The sequence below is a fragment of the Rutidosis leptorrhynchoides genome, chromosome 3 (genome assembly GCF_046630445.1).
Source record: "Rutidosis leptorrhynchoides isolate AG116_Rl617_1_P2 chromosome 3, CSIRO_AGI_Rlap_v1, whole genome shotgun sequence".
Taxonomy (NCBI): domain Eukaryota; kingdom Viridiplantae; phylum Streptophyta; class Magnoliopsida; order Asterales; family Asteraceae; genus Rutidosis; species Rutidosis leptorrhynchoides.
In genome coordinates, this window is record NC_092335.1 from 2,553,487 (window position 1) to 2,575,159 (window position 21,673).

General features: G+C 37.9%; 1 protein-coding gene across 1 annotated transcript; it reads left to right on the plus strand.

Annotated features, from left to right (window-relative positions):
* Positions 1–3,983: 3,983 nt before the first annotated feature.
* LOC139896848 (gibberellin 20-oxidase-like protein) lies at positions 3,984–5,266 on the plus strand. Its single transcript, XM_071879492.1, has 2 exons — positions 3,984–4,345; positions 4,642–5,266. The coding sequence occupies exons 1-2, from the start codon at positions 3,984–3,986 to the stop codon at positions 5,264–5,266; spliced, it is 987 nt and encodes a 328-aa protein (XP_071735593.1).
* Positions 5,267–21,673: the final 16,407 nt, after the last annotated feature.

Consider the following 21,673-nt stretch of genomic DNA (forward strand, 5'->3'; position numbering starts at 1 on the left):
TTTGGTTACTTTGAAAGCTCAACAAGCTGAAATCTGGGAAATCATCTCTTCTCTTAAGGTGGATGATGTCAAAAAGGGGGAGAAAAGAAAGAGAGTTGATGATGCAGAGGTTGCTGGTGATAAGAATAAGAGAGCTGCTGTTGAGGGGGAGAATCAAATTGAGGGGGAGCACATTGTTGTTGATGAGGTCATGGTTACAGAAAATGTGGTTGAGAATGTTGCTGTTGGTAATGAAATTGTGGTTATTGGTGAGAATACTGATGTGGTTGATAAGGGTAAGAGTGTGGTCAATGATGATGAAATTGTTGCTGGTGGTGTTAAGGATAAGGGTAAAAATGTTGCAGCTGTTGGTGAGATGATTGCAGAATCTGGTGGTGATAATTCTGAGAATCCTGCTGTCTTGAATGATCTGAGAGCTAAGTTGAATAAAAGGTTTAGATTTAGAAGGTATGAAGGAGAAGTGTTGAAGGTTGAAATTGATAGGACTGAGTATGATGGAGTGTGTTTGTTGCTGACTTTATCTCATGCTTCTGATAAAAGATTAAGGGTGAAGTTGAATCAAATATTGAGGTTAGGATTTTGTGAATGGAGAGGAATTGCATTTGGTTTGAGAGGTTGTGAAGGTGACAGGGTGATTTTAAGTGAGGTGTTTAAGAGGATTTTTATGTTTGTGCATCTGGTGTTTGAAGAAGGGTTTATTAGTTTGAAGGATTATGAAGTTTTCTGTGAAGCCTTTAATTTGAGAAAGAAAGAAAGAGAGGTCAAGAAGTTGATGGGTTAGTAGCTTGAATTGTTTTGACATCATCAGATAGGGGGAGATTGTTGGGAAAGTTAATCTGATGAGTCAAAGTATTTTGCAGGTTTTAGAGTCTGATGATGTTAGAGTCTGAGGAGCAGACTCTGAAGTTTTCAAAAGTCAACTGCCGAATGATTTCTTGTTGATAAAGCCATTTGAAGATTCTGGAAGATCTCTTTTATATTTAGAAGATATATGATGATGCGTTTTGTGTTTATCTTCCAGAATTAATCTCCTTAAGTTTAGCTTTGATCCTTGTATATCTTTTCCTATTTTGTAGAGTAGTTTGTTAAGAAACCAAATCTGGAAGATTTGGTTCTTCTAGTATAAATACACGTTTATGTTTGCTGTTTTGGATATATCAAAAACACGATTGTGCTTAATATATTATTGGTTTTCTTCTAATTCGTGTTCTCTTAATTTTCTGCACTTTAATTCCTATTGTTTGTGTGAAATTAAGAGTCTGGTGTTCATAGTTGAATTACTGTGAACTAATAGTCCCCATGTTCAATCTACTTGTTTAAGCTTACCTTCAAAGTGACAGCTAAGTATCAGATTCTTTAAGAATGAATTAAAGCATGTGGAACATCTATTTTACATATCAGCAAGCAGTTTCCTGAGCTTTCTCACATACATTGAATCAGTACCTGTTGGAGTACTTATGGATGAATAATATATATAATGTACAAACTGTTGGAACAGATCGAGCTACTTGATAATATTTATTAGTTGGATTTTCTTTACGTGTCATCAATTGTTATGCTCTCCTGTCCCTTGCATTGACTTGTAAAAAATCATTTTGTTTATGTCACTACAACAAATTTATCAATTGTTCACGCGTGTTTTTACACACTTGTAAGAAAGTGTGAGCTTTTTGTCAAATTCCTCACACTTATAAATATGTATAAGTTTGTTACATTTATTGGCCGGAGGTCCACTCGGAAGCAATCTCTCTATCCGTCGAATAGAGAGAGTGACGATTTTCTCTACTTTTGAGAGTGTTTTCACTCTAGGTGGAGAAATGACTTGACTTTATTCTCGGATAAGAGAAGGATTGTCTATATCTCACCTCCCCCATACACCACTTATGTGGTATTGGGTTTTGTTGTTGTTGTTGTTACATTTATAAATGTTGAATGTTATTTAAATTTCACACTTAAAATTGTAGGAAAAGTTTGTTCACACTTATCAGTGTGTACAAACACAAATTTAATCACATTTAAAAATGTGAGTAAAATTTATTACACCTCATTGAAATGGGGAGCGTGAATAAATCTAGTGCGACAAAATTAACTTAACACTCTATAGTTATATTTATAGTTATGCACACTGTGAACTTTTTTCCTGACACAAACAAATTTGTTGTAGTGTGTGCAATATAATATGCGTGCCTTTAATTTTCACTTTGGGTTAATTTGCGAATATCTTAGAAACTGATGTCAATGTCTTAGACAGGACAACCTAGGGATTTGTTTTAGAGTATATGATTGTCTACTACATCATATCATTACACTTGGCTCTATATATGTACGTTGCAACACTTGGCTCTTTGTATGTGTCAGTCAGTCTAGTCTATAATATAAAGGCGTCAAAAGAAAATACAGTAGTACTAAATTACTAAATGAAAAGGATCTCCTTTCAACAGAAAATTTTATAGTCCATCAGTTTGTATATTTCTTAAGAAAGGTTCTGGTTCCAGTACATTCGTAGCGCATTTAACGCATGAAACGTGATGGACCCGTGGCAATTAGTTAGGCGATGCGGTGTATTAAATTTTGAGGTTAATAGTTTTGCTTAAGAATTCAAGTAGAAAACTAAGATATGATATATGTTTTAAATTTAAGATTGTGTTAACCACGTAAGATTGGTGCGTGCCACAAGATGTATTTTCTTTCTGCATTATTTTTATTATGGTATTTAACATTCAACCTTTTTATATTTAACAGCTCCACTTGTTAGATCAACAAGTAAGGTGACATTAGTAATTATTTGAATGGAAGATATACCCTTAGATTTTATTTATCATCAATTTTGTTACCCTTTCTGTTGTTTGTGATAGAAGTATAGAACATGTTGAAGGTAAATTGCAGATGGTAAACGGAGATAATGTTTTCACTTTTTGTACATGTCAAATTATAAATAAGGGGGTAAAAAGGGAAATTTACCACTTGTTGGTGATGAAAAAAGAATCTACAGTAGGTTCAAGAGCCAAAAGTTGACAAAGTAACATTTTACCACCATTCCTGGCTTATGCTTCCCATCCCCCCATCTGCTTAAAATTTTATTACTAGTAGTAGTTTATTAAACCGTATTCATTCATCGTTGATCTTGTTTCCTTCCTTGGCTGCAGAAAAATCCAAACAAAAAGGAATCTTTCCAAACTGTAAGTCAAACCTTTTACATTCTTAATTTGCCTCTATATATAACTTAACGGTTGTACTTACAACTAACTAGATGCTTGTCCCCCGAACTTGGCATGTTAAATTATAAACAAATTGGACTTTTATCTAATATGCAATCAATGTTGGACATAAATTATTTTAAGAAAATGGCTTCTGAATGACAACAAATGTTCCTTAATTCATATTTAAGTTACCCTTTGGAACTGCGTAGTAGATATCATTTTCACTCTTATAGACCTAATTAAAATTGGTCCATATCAGTTAATTAGTATATGTTATCTGTAATGAGTCAAGAGTTTACAATAAAAATTGACTTGAGAAAAGGATAAAAATAGGTAAAATGGGCCGAAATGAGCCAATATTATTTAATAAAATGCCTAAAGCCTCGTCCGAGTTGTATTATGAAGTTACGTTATTTATTTTTGTTTGTACTCCACCAATCAATAATCTTGGCTATTTTGAAGTATATTAGAGCTTATTACGGACTACGAAGTACGTACATTTTTGTCTACCGGTTGACCAGCCCATCTTTCAATCTCCATTGAATAGTAAATCATGAGACATCTAATTTAATATATGATCTAATTATAAGCCTGTGGATAGAAAGTTAGAAACCAGACTAAACAAGTAGGTACTATATAGAATATTAGAATATGATTACGGACGGTTAGTATTATTATAAGTACTCAAGTTTGTCTGTTACAAACTGCATATTGGATTGTGAGTTGCATGCAAAAAAACTAACTTTTAAATTTTCTTCAATACCTAATTAAGTTGGTTCCACCATGCTTGCCGCATCCAAAACTTGCATAGTACAACTTCCAGTTTTTGATGTATCTAAACCCTTAACCTCATCTTGCCTTTCCTTGCTGTCTTTAGCCTGTAAAGAATGGGGTTTCTTTCACATAGTAAACCATGGTATCTCCAAAGACCTTTACAAGAAGCTTCATTATCTATCGAATAAGCTTTTTGATCTACCGCACGAACAGAAACTTAAAGTGGGTCCCTCATCCAACATAAAAACATACACCCCTCATTTCATCGCCTCTCCTTTTTTTGAGTCGATTCGTGTTTCTGGACCTGATTTCTTTGCATCAGCACAGAGTTCTGCACAAGTGCTCTTGAACCAGTCAAAGTCAGAATTCAGGTACTAATTATATTCAGTATATATGGTACTTTGATTGCTGTATACTTTTAATTATGTTGTAGGTACGTACATGAAAAATGTTAGGTGAAGCTAACAACACTAAAAGTATGTGATGTTAAGAAAAAACTAAGTATGTGTTATGGGTTAAAAACATAAATATAAAACATTTGTCCTTGTTGCACATAACTATGTTGTTGACAGCACGTACATATTACATCCTCGCTTGTTATTTATATATATTACTGTAGTATATTATTATATAATAAATATGCCTTTTCTTTGGTTTTTGTATATAGTGAGGTGTTGAGAGAATATGGGAGCATAATGAAGAGTCTATCGAATAAAATCGTTAAGATGTTACTGATGTGTTTAGGAGATGATTTTGAAAAGAAATTTGAGTCCGAGTTCTGTGGCTGTGAAGGCTATTTACGCATAAATAATTACTCTCCACCCCAAGATATTGAAATAAATGGAAAAGAGGTTGAAGGGCTAGGTATGCACACGGATATGAGCTGCATAACGATAGTTTATCAGGACGAATTAATCGGTGGTCTTCAAGTGAGATCCAAACAAGGTAAATGGATGGACATAGAGCCATGTGGTGAAACATTAGTTGTAAATATTGGAGACTTGATGCAAGCTTGGAGCAATGGCAAGTTAAGGTCATCAGAGCATAGAGTTGTTTTAAAGGAACCTAATAAAAACAGGTTTTCACTTGCTTTCTTTTGGTGCTTTGAAGATGATAAGCTAGTTTTTGCACCTGATGAAGTTGTCGGGGGTGACAACAGCAAGTTGAGAGGGTATAAACCCTTTTTGTGTGGTGATTACATGAAATTTAGACAAAATAGTGAGAAAGGTAAGTTTGAAAAAGTTGGTTTCACTGTGAAAGATTTCGCAGGTACTGGATTAATATTTCCTTAACTTGTCTAGCTAGGCTTTCACGCTATTACTACTCCAGTAAATGTTGATAAACACGTGAATAAATGGGTAACAAAGGTTTCATTATTTGGAAAACATGGTTACCTGGTCTGTGATGTTAAAAATGTGGAATGATTTTGGCTTCACATTGTTATCATTGTATTGTATGTATGTATGTAACAGGTTCTCTGGTATCAAAGTCGTCGAAGGGGGATCCTAGTTACTTTTATTTTAGTTCAAAGAGGTTTCTTTATTCTATTATCAGTATTATTATTGTATTTTTTTTTTTTTTTCATGTGGCCGGGCAGTTTGGGTATATTTTGCATGTTTAGAGCGTCCATTGGATTTGGTGCCTAAACAGTGGAGTATAAATTCTTCTTCATGTGTAAGTTAAGCTAAAGACGTATAGATTGACCCGTTTGTACTCTACACCATGTTATAATGAATGAACGTGAAATTGAGTGTTTTATTCTACTTCTGATATTGAAGATATAATTTTTTATTATATCATGTGGAAAAAGTCAAGTATATTTAGCTGCTGAAAAAAATTGATAATTGAGGTAAAACAAGTGTTAGGAAACCCGACTAGGTGAGCTCAAACAAGACTAGATAACCCCAAGTTATCAACCCACTTCCAATAAACGAAAATATAGTGAAAAAATCGTAAGACTAGCAAAAATGATAAAAACACGGAAATTTAACGTGGTTATATGCAATCGTTTATGATTGCTTTAGTGCACGGCCAACCAAAGAGTGTTCTATATTGATTAATTTCGTGGTGGTGAGTATACAATGAGTTCTAACTAGGAGTATTTATAGCAAACCAAGAACACTTGAGAAAACTTAAGCATGCTTCATGAAATCATCAACTAGCCATCTTGATCCTCTTTACACCCTTGTATTAGCATGATCACAGCTCTAAAACAAGGTGTAAAGTAGCCTACATGCACCTAAAGTGACAACTTGGACAATCAAATACGGATCCCATGTGCAAAAGTTGATCAACATGCTGACAGCTCACTTCCAGGTACCAGATGCGCCGCATCTCCAAGTCATGCGCCGCATCACTTGCAAGAAATGGGCCATATCCCTTTAACACGCCGCATCACAAACTTTCGGGCCAAAATGCTGCATGGATGCGCCGCATACAAGAGTGATGCGCCGCATCACGCCCTGAAACTTCCTGAATTCAGGTTTCACGCAACCCGAAATCTGCAAAATCCGTGCAACACTTTAACTCACCTTTTGTGGCGACATTTCCAACTTTGTTTAAATGTCTCCACACCTCAACAAATCTCCCACTTGGAGACTTTGAACAAACTCATCCTTCGTTAAACTCGCTTAACAACATCATCATCCCACAATAACAACTTTCATGTTACTAGCTTGGGAAAACAAAACGACAAACAAACAACAACTCTTTGGCTATGACACCTATCTCCTTAGTCTAGGAGATAACGGGTCATTTGAGTCTGACCCGACCCAATCAACCCCATCGCCCAAGCGATGCACCCGTACACTATAACATCTACCCGATTTATCTTTCCAACATAGAATAAACCACCCGGTAGATCAAACATGTGGACAATGCCATCAAGGCAACCGTGTGAGAATGCATTCACACCCTTGATCTTCCACATAACCACCATTGCTTTCACCATTGGAACACCGACTACATACGCGTGCACGTCTTTTGACAAACCCGATTTTCCACCACGAGCCAACTCCCACTGTACGGACGTTTCATTAACAGTGACTCTCAAGAAAATCTCTTGTTCATCTTCTTCGGCCGATTGCAACAAAGTTTCCATTGGAGAAGATCTACTTGAAGTAACGAAAGCTCTAGTATAACCAATTCGACCCGAATCTTCACTAGCTTCGACTTCCCTTGAGCTCCCACTCAAACAAGATCCCTCAACAAACCCGGATAGCATTAGCATGCAAGGATTTCTAATAACCACGAAATCACCTAGCCATTCTTCAACCACATACATGGCTCCCCTCTTGTACCCGCGAGCAACCACATGACCTCCCTTAAACACCTTCCACCTTTGATCTCCAAATAGGACATGACACTTATCATCATCCAATTGCCCAACTGAGATTAACCTACTCTTGAGTTTTGGAATGAACCTCACGTTCCTCAAGATCCAAGTGTGTTTAACCACAAGATCACCAATACCCGCAACATCAAGTGTACTCCCATTCGCGACTCGAACCTTACCGAAATACGACTTGAAATTCACCATCTCTTTCATGTATGGGTAGCATGACACGAGGCACCCGAATCTAAAACCCAAGATTCGTCAAGAACATCTTCTTGGCACAATAACGCATCTTCAATCACCATATTAGTTGAACTCCCAGCCGACATTAAACTCGGGAACTTCGACTTATAGTGACTGACTTGTTGACAATTCCAACACACCACACTCTTGCTCTTTGACGGACTTCGCGACTTAGCTCTTCCCCGACCAACACTTAGAACCGAACCCGAACTCCTATTCGAATCTTTTCTACGAATATCTTCGCTAAGAATCAAATCACGGATTCCTTCAAAAGTGAGTTTAGTAGTTCCGGATGAACCACTAACCGCCGTCACTAAACCGGACCAACTATCGGGCAATGAAGATAGTAAAAACAACGCCTCTAGCTCATCATCAAATTTAATATCAACCGATTTCAACCAGGTTAAAATCAAATTAAATTTGTTTACATGATCCACCGTCGAGGATCCCTCCATCAACTTAGCATTCACCAATTGCCTAACTAGGAAAACCTTGTTCAAAGCGGATGGCTTTTCATACATGTTAGATAAAGCCGCAATCAATCCCGCCGTTGTGGTTTCACCCACAATGTTGTAAGCGACGTTCTTGGCCAGAGAAAGTCGAACAACCCCTAGGGCTTGCCTATCTAACAAATCCCACTCGCCTTGATCCATTCCTTCCGGCTTAACACCCTTCAAGGGTTGGTAAAGCTTCTTTTGATATAGCATATCTTCCATTTGCATCTTCCAAAAACTAAAGTCAATTCCATCAAACCGATCGATCTTCACATCACTCTTTTCCTCCATTGTTCCCGAAAACTCGTAAACCCGAGAGCTCTTGATACCACTTGTTAGGAAACCCGACTAGGTGAGCCCAAACAACACTAGATAACCCCAAGTTATCAACCCACTTCCAATAAACGAAAATATAGTGAAAAAATTGTAAGACTAGCAAGAATGATAAAAACACGGAAATTTAACGTGGTTATATGCAATTGTTTATGATTGTTTTAGTCCACGGCCAACCAAAGAGTGTTCTATATTGATTAATTTCGTGGTGGTGAGTATACAATGAGTTCTAACTAGGAGTATTTATAGGAAACCAAGAACACTTGAGAAAACTTAAGCATGCTTCATGAAATCATCAACTAGCCATCTTGATCCTCTTTACACCTTTGTATTAGCATGATCACAGCTCTAAAACAAGGTGTAAAGTAGCCCACGTGCACCTAAAGTGACAACTTGGACAATCAAATACGGATCCCATGTGCAAAAGTTGATCAACATGCTGACAGCTCACTTCCAGGTACCAGATGCGCCGCATCTCCAAGTGATGCGCCGCATCACTTGCCAGAAATGCGCCGCATCACTTGCCAGAAATGCGCCATATCCCTTTAACACGCCGCATCACAAAATTTCGGGCCAAAATGCTGCATGGATGCGCCGCATCCAAGAGTGATGCGCCGCATCACGCCCTGAAACTTCCTGAATTCAGGTTTCACGCAACCCGAAATCTGCAAAATCCGGGCAACACTTTAACTCACCTTTTGTGACGACATTTCCAACTTTGTTTAAATGTCTCCACACCTCAACAACAAGTACTATAAAGGAACTACTATGGTTATAGACTTATATAGTCAATAAGAATTGCATTATAAATCATTTAATTAGTATTTTGACTTTTGAATCAACTAAACTGAAACACGTGTAAAGAAGATATGCTCAAAATGTTGTCACGGCTCACTGAGGAAATATGCTACAACAAATTTGTTAGGAAGAATCAGAAGTGCAAAACACATAAACGAGATAACTTTTCAAAAGGCTAGATGATTAATAAGTTGCAACCAACTGGATCATTGAAAAAGAAACTTGAATTGATTGAAAGCATTTTGATCAACCCCAAAGGGTAGGCATAGATGTTAGATGTTTGGGAATCTCTAAATGAAATGAGGCTCGAGTTGAATCCCCACTCACTAGACTTTAGGGGCTTGCCTTTCACAACAAAACAAAAAAAAAAAAAAAAAAAAGAGAGAGAAAAAAAAAACAACATTTTGATCTTATATGACTAATTTGCACGATGACAGTTAAAAAAACATGTTGTACCCAAATATTAACCGGGAAATATCAGATACCATCTACTTACATTATTACTTGAATCCATAAGTAACAAATTCACAAGTTACAAATTCAGGTCTTGTTGATTTATGTGTGCTTGACATCTAAAAAGGACATGTGGAATTGAAGTAAATTAACACATCTACATGCTTACAAAATTTGCATCAAAATCGACCCTGCTTCAATAAGCGCAACTTCCTCACTAACTATTTTACACGCCTCCCTCACCAGATGCAACAGCAACAGCGGCTTGCGCATTCTTCGTTACAGCCTCCTTGTGTGGCTTACTGAAATAACCTTTTGTAACCAACCTGTAAAAAGTCAATTAACTTCACTTACAAGATGAAAAAGTAAGCGGAATAGTAGACAAGCCAGGTTGATGAAAGGTCAAAAGTCACCAGTGTTATATCTTTACAGATAAGATGAGGTCGGGTTGGATTGGGTATTTGGGTTGACCCAAAACACTTTTTGCTGAAAAGTTGGTTTTAAAATCAATCTTCTATTAATTACTGTAATATAAAGTTGGTTTTCCAAGGATGATTTGTGATTATTGTTATGTTATTTGATTTGATGAACAATAAAATAAATAAATGAAACAACTAAGGAGGTTCTATAATAAGCATTAAAAACACACTTTGGATAGTAGATCACTTCCAAGCCATTTAAGCCCTGTTTTTTTTTCTTTCTTTTTTTTTATGCTAATTTTTTTGCATCTGACAGGTTAATGAGATACAGACATAACGAGAATCGACCAATTCATAAGTAAATGGGTCAAAGTTGTCACATTTAATAAAAGGAATTCTGGTTGTGATGGAACTCACCACCAAATGCAAGCTAGGGGCTATAATACCTTGTTCTCCGGCGGCTGATAAGTCATGCTATAAGTGCTGTCTGAATGGATTTTGTGAATGTCTATGAAACCCCACATCATTTATGAAGGACCTGCAACGCCACCAAACATTAACATTAGTTTCTGTGAAAAGTAACAGACGCAAATTTTACCCAAGTATTTACAAAGTTGTACTGTAGTAGGAGTAACCAATATTCTATCAACTACTGGGAAGCAAGTAGTCTTTTCTCCAGGGACATTTTCCAGCTCACAAGCTCCCGCTCCTGCCTAGATAATTAAAAATAATCATATATCTGAGTAAATATTATATTGGGAGTTTCCCCTTATGTAATCTCGTCTAGGAACAAATGGTGTCAATCAATTTTAACATTATAACTTCATGAATTATAGAAACATGCATACTCGTCACTTATCATCAAATTACATTCATAATGGGTACCTTCAATACTTGCAAGGCGGCTAATGCCTTCCCCTGAACTTGATCTACAACTGCAGGCTGCAGCAACACACACCTTCCCCAGGCAGTAATGGCCTCCTGTAGAGCTGGAGAAACTACACTACAGAGATGGAGCATGTTAATTTGCTAGAAGAAAAACATAAGTTCCCAAGATCCGTAGACTAAAATATTTATGTAATATTAATATTATTTTGAAACGAATAATAACACTATCGTTTTGTTCTTTTACAAAAATGTGCAAGGCAATGCCAGTTCCAAATTTTTCTGCATTTTTCGAATGCCTGGTGGATCGGATATACCTTCAGAGCCACAAGCTCGATCTCTTCGTGCATCGATGATAAAGCTTTCCTTTGCAACTACCCATATTGATTTTGTTCTTAAAACATTCCAAGAACTAAAATAATACGGAGTATATATCTACATAATTACTAAAGTGTGGCACCTTTTTCGTTTCAGAGCAATTCCTATAGACTATGTCTATGACATGTGGAATGTAGAAAACTTAAAAGTAAAAACCCCGAATATAGAAAAAGTACCATATTGAGCATCATGGAGGTTAAGCTCTAAATATTTAATTTATTTAATTATTTATAATAACTTAACATGTTCCTATAATTGTTTTGCTGAGTTTTTTTTCATCCTTAAGAGGTCCTTTCGATGATTATACTTATATACTTATCGTTGGTATCTTGCTGCACATCGTCTGTTAGGAATTCGGTAGGCCCTAACAAAACTGGTGATTCATGCAAATCACCAAACCCACATCGACAAACGATTTAGCTAAAGCAAGAACGATAAATAAAAAGATGCATAAACGACACGGGTATTTAACGTGGTTATATCCCAACTCTAAAACACTGAGAAGGGTTTAGTCCACGGGCGCAAACCAGAGATTTTTCTTCTATTAATTCCGTGCACACATTACAATGAGGCTCAATTTATAGGAATAGTTAAACTTGTCCACCAAGTTAAACTTGTCCTTCAAACAAAAGACATTTCATAAATATCTATTATTTGCTCCATACTCCATTCTTACTAGAAGATATAATTAAGGCAACAAAATCTCTACTACTTGTTCACCAAGTCAAGCTCCCTACGACTTGTTCACCAAGTCAAGCTCTCTACGACTTGTTCACCAAGTCAAGCCTTGTTCCTTTGATCAAATTCTTCACACTTTCAACAATGTCCCACTTGAAGACTTTGAGCAAACTCTTCACTACTCAACAATCTCCCACTTGAAGATTTTGAACAAACCCCGAACATCAATCTCCATTCCAACCAAGAACGTAAAACCACCATTATACCGCCAAACTCCATTTGGGACACGCACACTCATCATATACGTCGAATGAGTAGACTTTCGATACAAGGTCTTCAACACTACTTGTCGGAACTAGAACCAATAACCGCCTCAACTGTCAATGTTGTTCAAACACCCATAGCAACTCCCGGTCTCCTCTCAGCTACGACTTTTGATACCGCTGGAATCAAACATCCGGGTCACACCGCTCTCCACACCTGAGGGAAGGAAGTCTTTCGACATCAAAACCGTTAAGCTTCAACCCGATCTCCAGTTACTAACTTGGGCCATCTCGGTTTCTTGCACCACCATCTTCTTACCCGAAGATCATCTTCTTACTCGAAGATCATCTTCTTACACCAGAAGACCAATTGAAGTATGAACTCTTCAATTATAGGATTCTTCATGAGACTAAACTGCCTCACTGATCACTCTAGAGATGTCCAATCCCGAACCCACATGTAATGATCACCCTCGTACAGAATTTCCCGTTTATCTATGATTTCCTTTTACCAGCAATCAGAAAATCCAACAGACGCCCTCGTAGACTCTTCATCAAGGCTCCAGTAAGAACGTAGTCAAAACCTCGAAATCTACTAATTTTTCAACTTTCCGCTTTCTCGCTGGTACATTGACTTCCTCATAGCTATGAATTTCACAAACCCCATCTTCTCATCTCAAGCACGCTCCCACTGTACAAGTAAAAAATAAAACCGCGGCTATCCGAGAAGAATCTGGTTTCACCGGTCAGTTGCAAATCTCTTTGCCAATCGAGGGTATGTTTGCAGCATCCAAGTACCCTAGTGTTATAAACACTAGTCCTATGAGAACTGAAGACACACGTCGCATAACCGTCTCCATAACTCCCACTAGTCGTCAAACTCCCACAAGCTCGGTACTTCCGTCGGTTACCAAACTCCAACCGAGTTCCCGACACCCTCTAGAAAGCTCAAGTTCCAGGACTTACAAGATTATCCACTTCTACCATCACCTAAAGATTCCTATTGGTCACCCCGAAGAAAACCGCTCGCTTTGTTGAACAAACCCGGGCCACAGTCGAACACGTCCTTTCCGACAACTTCAAGCCAATTTCTTTAGTGAGAGAAGCTCTAACCCTGCCCACATATTCCAAATACCTTGGAATATTTGACTAAATACATTTAGTCGACCCGTTCAATAATTTGATGTTGGACTTTGGTTTGCAACATAACAAACCTCCCCTCAAACCCAAGTTCAACTCGGCATCCCTCCAATGATAGTCAAGCTCCAACCTTCTTTAGTACCTGCCGCAACCTCGGAACACAACTTGAATGGGACCACATCAAGTCTACTTACGGTACAAGGCTCCAAGATCAACTCATCCACTGAGGATGCACAACTTGCGTGTGCCAACCAAGGGGTTAAGCCAACCGTCGACATGCTGCAAATGTCACCTTGCGCTATCTACACATCCAGACTAAAACTCACGAGTATCATACATTCACGATAACTCCCACTGTCAATTTTCAAACGAATGTCCCCCTGTTTATTACTTGGCCGCCCAAAAAACCCGAGAGAAACCAACTCTTGTGCACACAATTGTTTCTTCCCCATATCCTGATGTATGACTATGGTTTGTACCCAACAAACCTCCCCTCAAAACCCATTTTCATATGGGTGTCCCTTCCAATGATAGTTCGTACCCAATCTTTACCGCCGTCATACGGAACTCTCAATTGTCTGTGTTCGGATCAGTGAGATTTCGATACAAGACTTCAGGATCAACTCAACGTTACCAAGGGAACGCACGCACGCTGAGAGGTGCGCCCACAGCACCGTCCATCACATCCAGAATATATTTTGGCTCCCGTAACAAAGCTATATCTCTGAAAAATCACAGCCTTTATCGCCCGAAGATTCGCAAAACAAATCGTCTCGCCACTCGCAACATCAAAACCGGAAAACTCTCTCATAAAACTGCCGCAACTTTAAAAAATCGTATCTCAAGAACCAACGGTCTGATCATCACCAAAATTTTATCACTCTTAGATCAGTAACTTTGAAAGCTACAGTCCAAGTTTCACGTCGATCAAACCGTAGACGAACCCTCTATGAATTTTCTCTTACATCAGCTCCAAACCCGAACGACTGCAACTTCGAAAAAACATAACTCAAAATCTAACGGTCCGATCACTGTCAAATTTTGAACACGACTAGATCTATACGTCTTTTACTTACAGTAAAATGTTCAACACTATCCGACGGTTAACGAACCCGTAATGTTTTTTCTTCTCTAACAGCTCCGGAATAAAACTTTGAACAGAAGCATTTGAAAAATCATATCTTGAAATCTAACAGTCTGATCATCCTCAAATTTTTACAGCTACTAGATCTATGACTCCAACACTGTCGGTAAATATTTCAAGCTGATCCAATGGCTAACGAACCCGTAATAATTTTTCTTCTCCAGCTGCGCAGTAGAATCCGAATTTTGAAAAGTTCATCATTCCCTCGAACTGGACCGGAAGGAATGATAACTTAGATCCGATACCCGGATCTTCCCGAAAATCTCTTCTTTGTCTTCAGCAACAAATCTTCGATATCTCGACAGAAGTTGCAAGACACACAACCCTGTCGTTTAATCTAACCTTGATGAAAAAACCGAATCATCAAACATATCGAACACCTTGCTTTCAAATCGCCATCGTGCTCATCTTCGAACCTTAAAGCTCTGATACCACTTGTTAGGAATTTGGTAGGCCCTAACAAGACTGGTGATTCATGCAAATCACCAAACCCACATCGACAAAAGATTTAGCTAAAGCAAGAACGATAAATAAAAAGATGCATAAATGACACGGGTATTTAACGTGGTTATATCCCAACTCCAAAACATGGAGAAGGGTTTAGCCAACGAGCGCAAACCAGAGATTTTTCTTCTATTAATTTCGTGCACACATTACAATGAGGCTAGGGGTTATAATTTATAGGAATAGTTAAACTTGTCCACCAAGTTAAACTTGTCCTTCAAGCAAAAGACATTCCATAAATATCTATTACTTGCTCCATACTCCATTCCTACTAGAAGATATAATTAAGGCAACAAAATCTCTACTACTTGTTCACCAAGTCAAGCTCCCTACGACTTGTTCACCAAGTCAAGCTCTCTACGACTTGTTCACCAAGTCAAGTCTTGTTCCTTTGATCAAATTCTTCACACTTTCAACATCGTCAACTGGTGTTTTCAACAAATTCACATCCTTTTTATCGTATGTAATAATGAATGGCATTATTCTCAAAAAAGACTTAAGTTATTTTATGGAAGAGTAGAAAACATATTTATTAGTATGTACCTGGCTTTTTTTTTTCAAATGTTTATCATCCAGCATCATATTATTTTCAGTACTTCTATCGTCTTTACTGGCATCATTCTCATCCGCATATGATAATAACTTTTCTTGATGTATTCCTAGCGGTTCCATTTTATGCAGTGGCGGATCTGGGATTGATAGTCAGTGGTGTCACTGATTAAAAACTTACAAAATTTCTACCAGTGGTAGAACCCGGAAAATTTTTTAAGGGGGCAAAAAAAAAAAATTTGTTTGTAAAGTTAGAATTTAAAAATCCAAATCCACTAGTACCAATACGCGGCAGAGGGGAAGAAACACTACGAAATGAATATGAATCAACAATAAAAGAGTTTTTGTTATAAATTATCCATTTGTTTATGAAGCTTGGAACTAAGATTGGTTGGGACAACAAACATCCATCTTGTGTATGTACTGATATTTAGTAAAAGTCCCAAAATAAACAATCCATTAGAAACATTTGCTAAAGTGGATGAATTTTAACGAGCTTTCAATTCTCTTATAAAATTTTAAAATATTAGTTTTATAAACTACAGAGTACTAAACTTAAGATAAACTACATCTTGTTAATTCAATACAAATGTATACGTAGTATTTTATTATGTAGGAGGTACTTATTTACCATTTTAATTACTCCGTATTCAATTTAGATAAAAGAATTAAATGTCATGGGAGTATCTATCTATTGTACATGGAGTACATAAAAAATAATAATATAAAAAAGAAAACTGAGAAAGTACATAATGATGGGTCATATCACTTAACCACCCACTATACATTTCTCTTTCCATCATCTTCATCCCATTTCCTCCACCTCCCTCCTGGTTCAACGACTCTGATATGCCACTAACGGACGGTTTTATTTTGTGCGGTGTCGTTAGGTCGCATGATGTTCGATTCGCTAGCACACAGCGTCTTCGTTTATTTATATTATGTGGGGCCTAAATTTACTTTTACTTTCTAAGGTGTAGAAGGTGTAAGTTAACCTAGTGTCGAATTTTTATGCTGATTAACGAATTGAAGATGAAGTGGATAATTGTCTTTTAGTTAAATTACCTGGATAAAAGATAGTAGTTGATTTTAGCTAAAGGTCCTAAATGCGGAAAAATAAATAAAGTGGAAGGATATCCGGAGTATGCAGATCTGGGAAATGTTGATCAAGATATCAGTATTGGATTAGAGAAAGGTAATTATGCTTATGTTAAGACTGTGCTTGGAATGATGTAGATCTGGTTGGATGAGCCAATTACACAGACCTACTTATCGCTGAACTCTCAGAGTTCTTTGAGCAGTGAGAAGTATGTCACTTGGTCGTATAACTGAAGTGTAACAATACCTCGGAGGTTATCCTCAGTAGAGTACTAGGTTTATTAGTGAGTTAAGCTCTAATCCTAACCCTCGTTATCAGTTTAGGTAACTAAATAACAATGTGCCGTGTTGATTGAACACTGATCACAAACGGAAGAGTTCGTCGGTTTAAGTTGGCAAAACCTTAAATGAAAACTAACAACCATTCCATCATACTAATGAGATCACAACCATTCCATCATACTAATGAGATCACACCAAATCAAACAATATACAGTATTATAGTCAATATACTGATAGTAAAGCAGATAGAAACCTAATGAGTACCTAAACAGTTGATATGACTAAGACCTAGGGCAACAATCAGACAAGAACATGCAATAGGCTTGGGTCATACAGTAAAAGCACTAACTAGATCTTAACAGCTCCTAAGAGGTCTCTTCGGAATAGTCAATAGGCATACTAGGTCATTCATGTCTCAATTTCTAGGTTTTGTGTCCTAAAAGTGCATTAGATGCCTCTCGGGAACTCCGGCCATACCGAGTTCATAGAATCTTCAGATATAGTATAACCAGGGGTCTTAATCCTATGAAGTAGCTAATTTCATATAGGTGGACAAGTCCTGATCACAACCTAAGTTGGTCAATCCTTAAGATGCTAGCATACAAATCTATTAGACTTCCTAGTTCAGTATTATAACAGTAATCGTACTAAATTAACATAATTACGCTAACCCAAACTTCTATCATGCCAACATACAGATAAATTAAGCTATCATGGCAATATCGGAATGCATTATTAAACATAAAAGGTAAGAATACATGTTTAATACAAAAGACAAGCGTTTCGGATAAAAACCTGAAAAGGCCGAACAAATCTGCCCGAGATCGGAGGGACTCGCCGGGATATCCTCCGGAAAATAAAAGCTAAGCTAACTACTACTAAAAACTAACTAAAAGATTGAAAATAAAAATTGAATTGTAAGTTTAGTGTGTTTTGGAATGGATGGAGAAAGCCCTTTAAATAGACCAGGTTTTTGCCAAAATACGGCGGGCTGGCCGTATGGCAGCCCGTCTGGTGGCCCGTATTTGGCAGGCCGTTTGACTGGCAACCCGTTTCTTGGGGGCGTTTGCTGGGCCATTTGGTAGGTCGTACTCCATACTGGCAGACCGTATGGCAGGCCGTATATGGTGCTGGTCAGCCTTGATTCACTGGATCGTAACTTGATTTCTTGTCTTTCACCGTTTTCGCTCTAGAATCTTCGTTTCAGCTCCGTTTTGCTTGATTCTTTTTGCATCGACTTTGTAATTACTTAATCTACAAAATCAATTGAAAAAGCGATAATTTTTCCTACAAAGTTTTAATCTTTATTGTTTTAGGGCTTAATTTGGGGGGTAAAAACTTGACTTTTTGCCCGATATCAAATACCCCACACTTAGCTTTGCTTGTCCTCAAGCAAGAAAGCGGGAATATAAGAATCTTTCTAATAGATTCTCCCTTGCCCTACCCGTAGATCTTTTTATTATGCCTTCATCAGAAGTCGGTACATCTTTCGAAAGTATTGGAAAAAGTTTCAAGCTTCAATGATTTGGTCGCTAGATTTCAATTGCGCCCATAGTGGAAAAGGCGTACTTTTCAACTCTCAGATGTAGAGTATACATGATCCGGCTCCTCACTGACGGATCACTCATATCACTCAAGTGTTTAGGGTGTCCTATTCTAATTGTATTGTCACTCAGAAGCTAGTCGTGTAACAATTCTCATCATAGGCTTGGTAAAGCATCGATATCTCCACCGGTTAAGTAAGGACGGCACTGATCTTCTTCCTAAGCATTCTTTCAAGAGGAAGACGGGTTATAGAGTTTGGTTGGAAATTTATGAATTTGGTGAAAGAGATCCAGATCTCTTGATTCGAGAGAATTGATAGACTTTGATTCTTTAGAGTATCCATTTTGGATAGATAATGGCTGAGAATTCCGTAAAGGTTTTCTTCGGAAGAGGCGGATTTTTCTAAGACTTTGTCTAGAATTTTCTTTTGCTCTTCCAGCATTCTTCTTAAGGGCATCTTCTCGGGTTTCTTTTTGCCTTAGAGACTTTGCTCTTAGAGACTTTGCTCTTTCATAATCATTTTTTTTCGGCATACCCTTTCTTCATAACTTTTGTCTTTCGTTCCTAGTGCCGAGAGAGGAAGTGATAATTCACTGAAAATAGGTCTTTGACCTATCAAAAACAATCAAGGGTTCGGAATCTCTCGACTAGTGCTTTTGAAGCGAATTTGATCGATCTATCTCTTCATTAATCTCTGGATCTTTCGATGAATGGAAAGGGGAGTGAATGTGAATGGTGTATTTTGGGAGTGAGTTTGGGGGTGAATATTCCTGATTCATCAACTCTTTATGTGAGTTGGTCAGTTTAAATTGCGTGGAGTGGAAACAGAAACGGAGGGCCTTTTGTCTTCTCTATTTAGAATGATTTTGGAAGGAGTATCGTACCTGCACCACGTATGGCCTTCACTAACCATTGGTCTTGAAACGTATGACTGAACCAAGTTCTACTTGAACCGTACACCGGCACGCTCATAAATTGAAATAACAAAGCACTGCAGATTTGATGGGTCATACAGATACTTTGGGTCCAATATTCCTTACTTTTTAGAGTAGGGGTCGTGCTTGATCATGCGTAGCCTTTTACATATTTTCTTAAAAGAAATCTTTTGACACAAAACATAAGTTTCAGCTTAATCATTTCGTTCTAATAAATGTTCCGAAAACCGATTTCTAGCAATTTTATTAGATCTTTTGGGCAAAAACAAAGTAAGAATTTTTCAAAATTATCCAATATTCATTGCTCAATTACTTTTTGGACAAAAGAATTTTTCAAAAACTGGCGTTTTATGGTTACTTGACTTTAAAACTTCAAACCTTACTCATTACCCCACACTTAGAAGAACATTGTCCATAATGTTCTCTAGAAAGAATATTTTGATACTATATAAATTAAGGACATTGACTTCTAAAATTCTAAGTTAATTGCGGGGGTTACCCCACACTTAGAGATTTTAGTGCGTTATAATTGAAATAGGTTTGAGAAATGATTACTTCCCTATGGTCGTGTTACTTTCCTACTGCTGGGCCTTCCTACGGTCAATCTCCTACATACCAGTCTCTTTTGATAATATTTCTGCATGAGGAACAAAAAGAGAAAGGCAGCATTTCCACTATATATAATTTCTCAGTACAATGCTTCAAAAAGATAAAAATAAGATAAAGATAAAGTAGTCTATGGGATACTATCCTGGTCAATGCGCTGTGTCGGCTCTGCGAAGTATCTGAAGATCTCATCATCCTCTAGGTTCGGCAAGTACTCGAGAGGTTGCCCGATATCCAACTCAGGGTCAAGTAAAGAATTTAGACATAAGTATGTCGGCATCTCCAGGTGAGATAAGTCCGAGAAACGCTCCTCGTCAGGTATGCTCCCAGTGATCTCAAATGCCTGGGCCATTGGTGGCTTCACTGAAATAGGAATAGTGACTAGGTGACAACCCTATGGTAACTCACTGACTGAAACTGGCTCGGTGACTGGAGCAGGCGGCGTGATGGAAATAGGAGTAGCATGTGCAGGCATAGTAGTTGAGGCAACTGAGTGAACTGAGGCCGGTGTGGAACGCCTGGTCGTAGCTCGTCATGTTGGCTGAACACGGCGCGCTAGCCTAAATGAAGATGGGCCCAGAGTACTGCGTGGCATCCCCTCGCGCTGGAGGTATGCTCTCAGAGCTCTGTGGAGTCTCTGCTAATCTCTGAGTAGTGCCCATGCAACATCAGGGTCACTCAAAGTGGCTCCGTAATGTATCAATATCTTTGGCTCATGCGTATCTGGCAACTGTGTGTGCTCGACTGGTCTCCTGGCTCAACGTCTAGATCGTCGGACGGGAGGAGCTAGCGGTGTTGTGCTGTTATCCTCCTCAACACTCTCTAATATCAATCGCTTTGGGCCTAATTTCCCTGTTGATGGCCTGTTCTGATCAGTACTACTTCCGGAAGAGTATACTCTAGGAGTCCTCCTCCTGCGAACGGAAATGTAAGCTGAAGCTCCTGAACTTGGCATTTTGCCTGAACACATTCAACAAACTTGTAAGTATTAAGCGTAAGTATGGCGCTTAGTTGTTAGTACACAGAGGTAATATCTTAAGACTGAAAATAATAAAAAATAAAAATAAGTAATAAAAAGGATAAGCAAGGGGTGCCTCCCAAGAGCGCTTTGTTTATCAAGTCGTTACAGCTCAACTTTTCCTTGTCAGGTCTTCAGAATGGATTAAAGGAGAAGAGATGCTCCGCCTTATCGTGGTCTTCTAGATAAGCTTTCAACCGGTGACCGTTGACCTTGAAATTACCAGTAGGTCCTTCTAATTCCACGACTCCGTGTGGAAAAGAGTGTACAACTTTGTATGGGCCACTCCATCTTGATCTAAATTTTCCCGCGAACTTCTTGAACCGAGAATTGAAGAGAAGAACTTTATCTCCAGGGGCGAACTTTGTGAAATGTCCCGTTCTTATTGATTAAAAACGTTCCATATTAATTGATTTCGTTGCGAGATTTTGACCTCTATATGAGACGTTTTTCAAAGACTGCATTCATTTTAAAACAAACCATAACCTTTATTTCATCAATAAAGGTTTAAAAAGCTTTACGTAGATTATCAAATAATGATAATCTAAAATATCCTGTTTACACACGACCATTACATAATGGTTTACAATACAAATATGT

Excerpts from the sequence above, each read along its gene's own strand:
- LOC139896848 (XM_071879492.1), top strand. The coding sequence starts at position 3,984 with ATGCTTGCCGCATCCAAAACTTGCATAGTACAACTTCCAGTTTTTGAT. Across the intron at positions 4,346-4,641 it reads CAGTCAAAGTCAGAATTCAG|TGAGGTGTTGAGAGAATATG; the intron begins GTACTAATTATA and ends TTTTGTATATAG.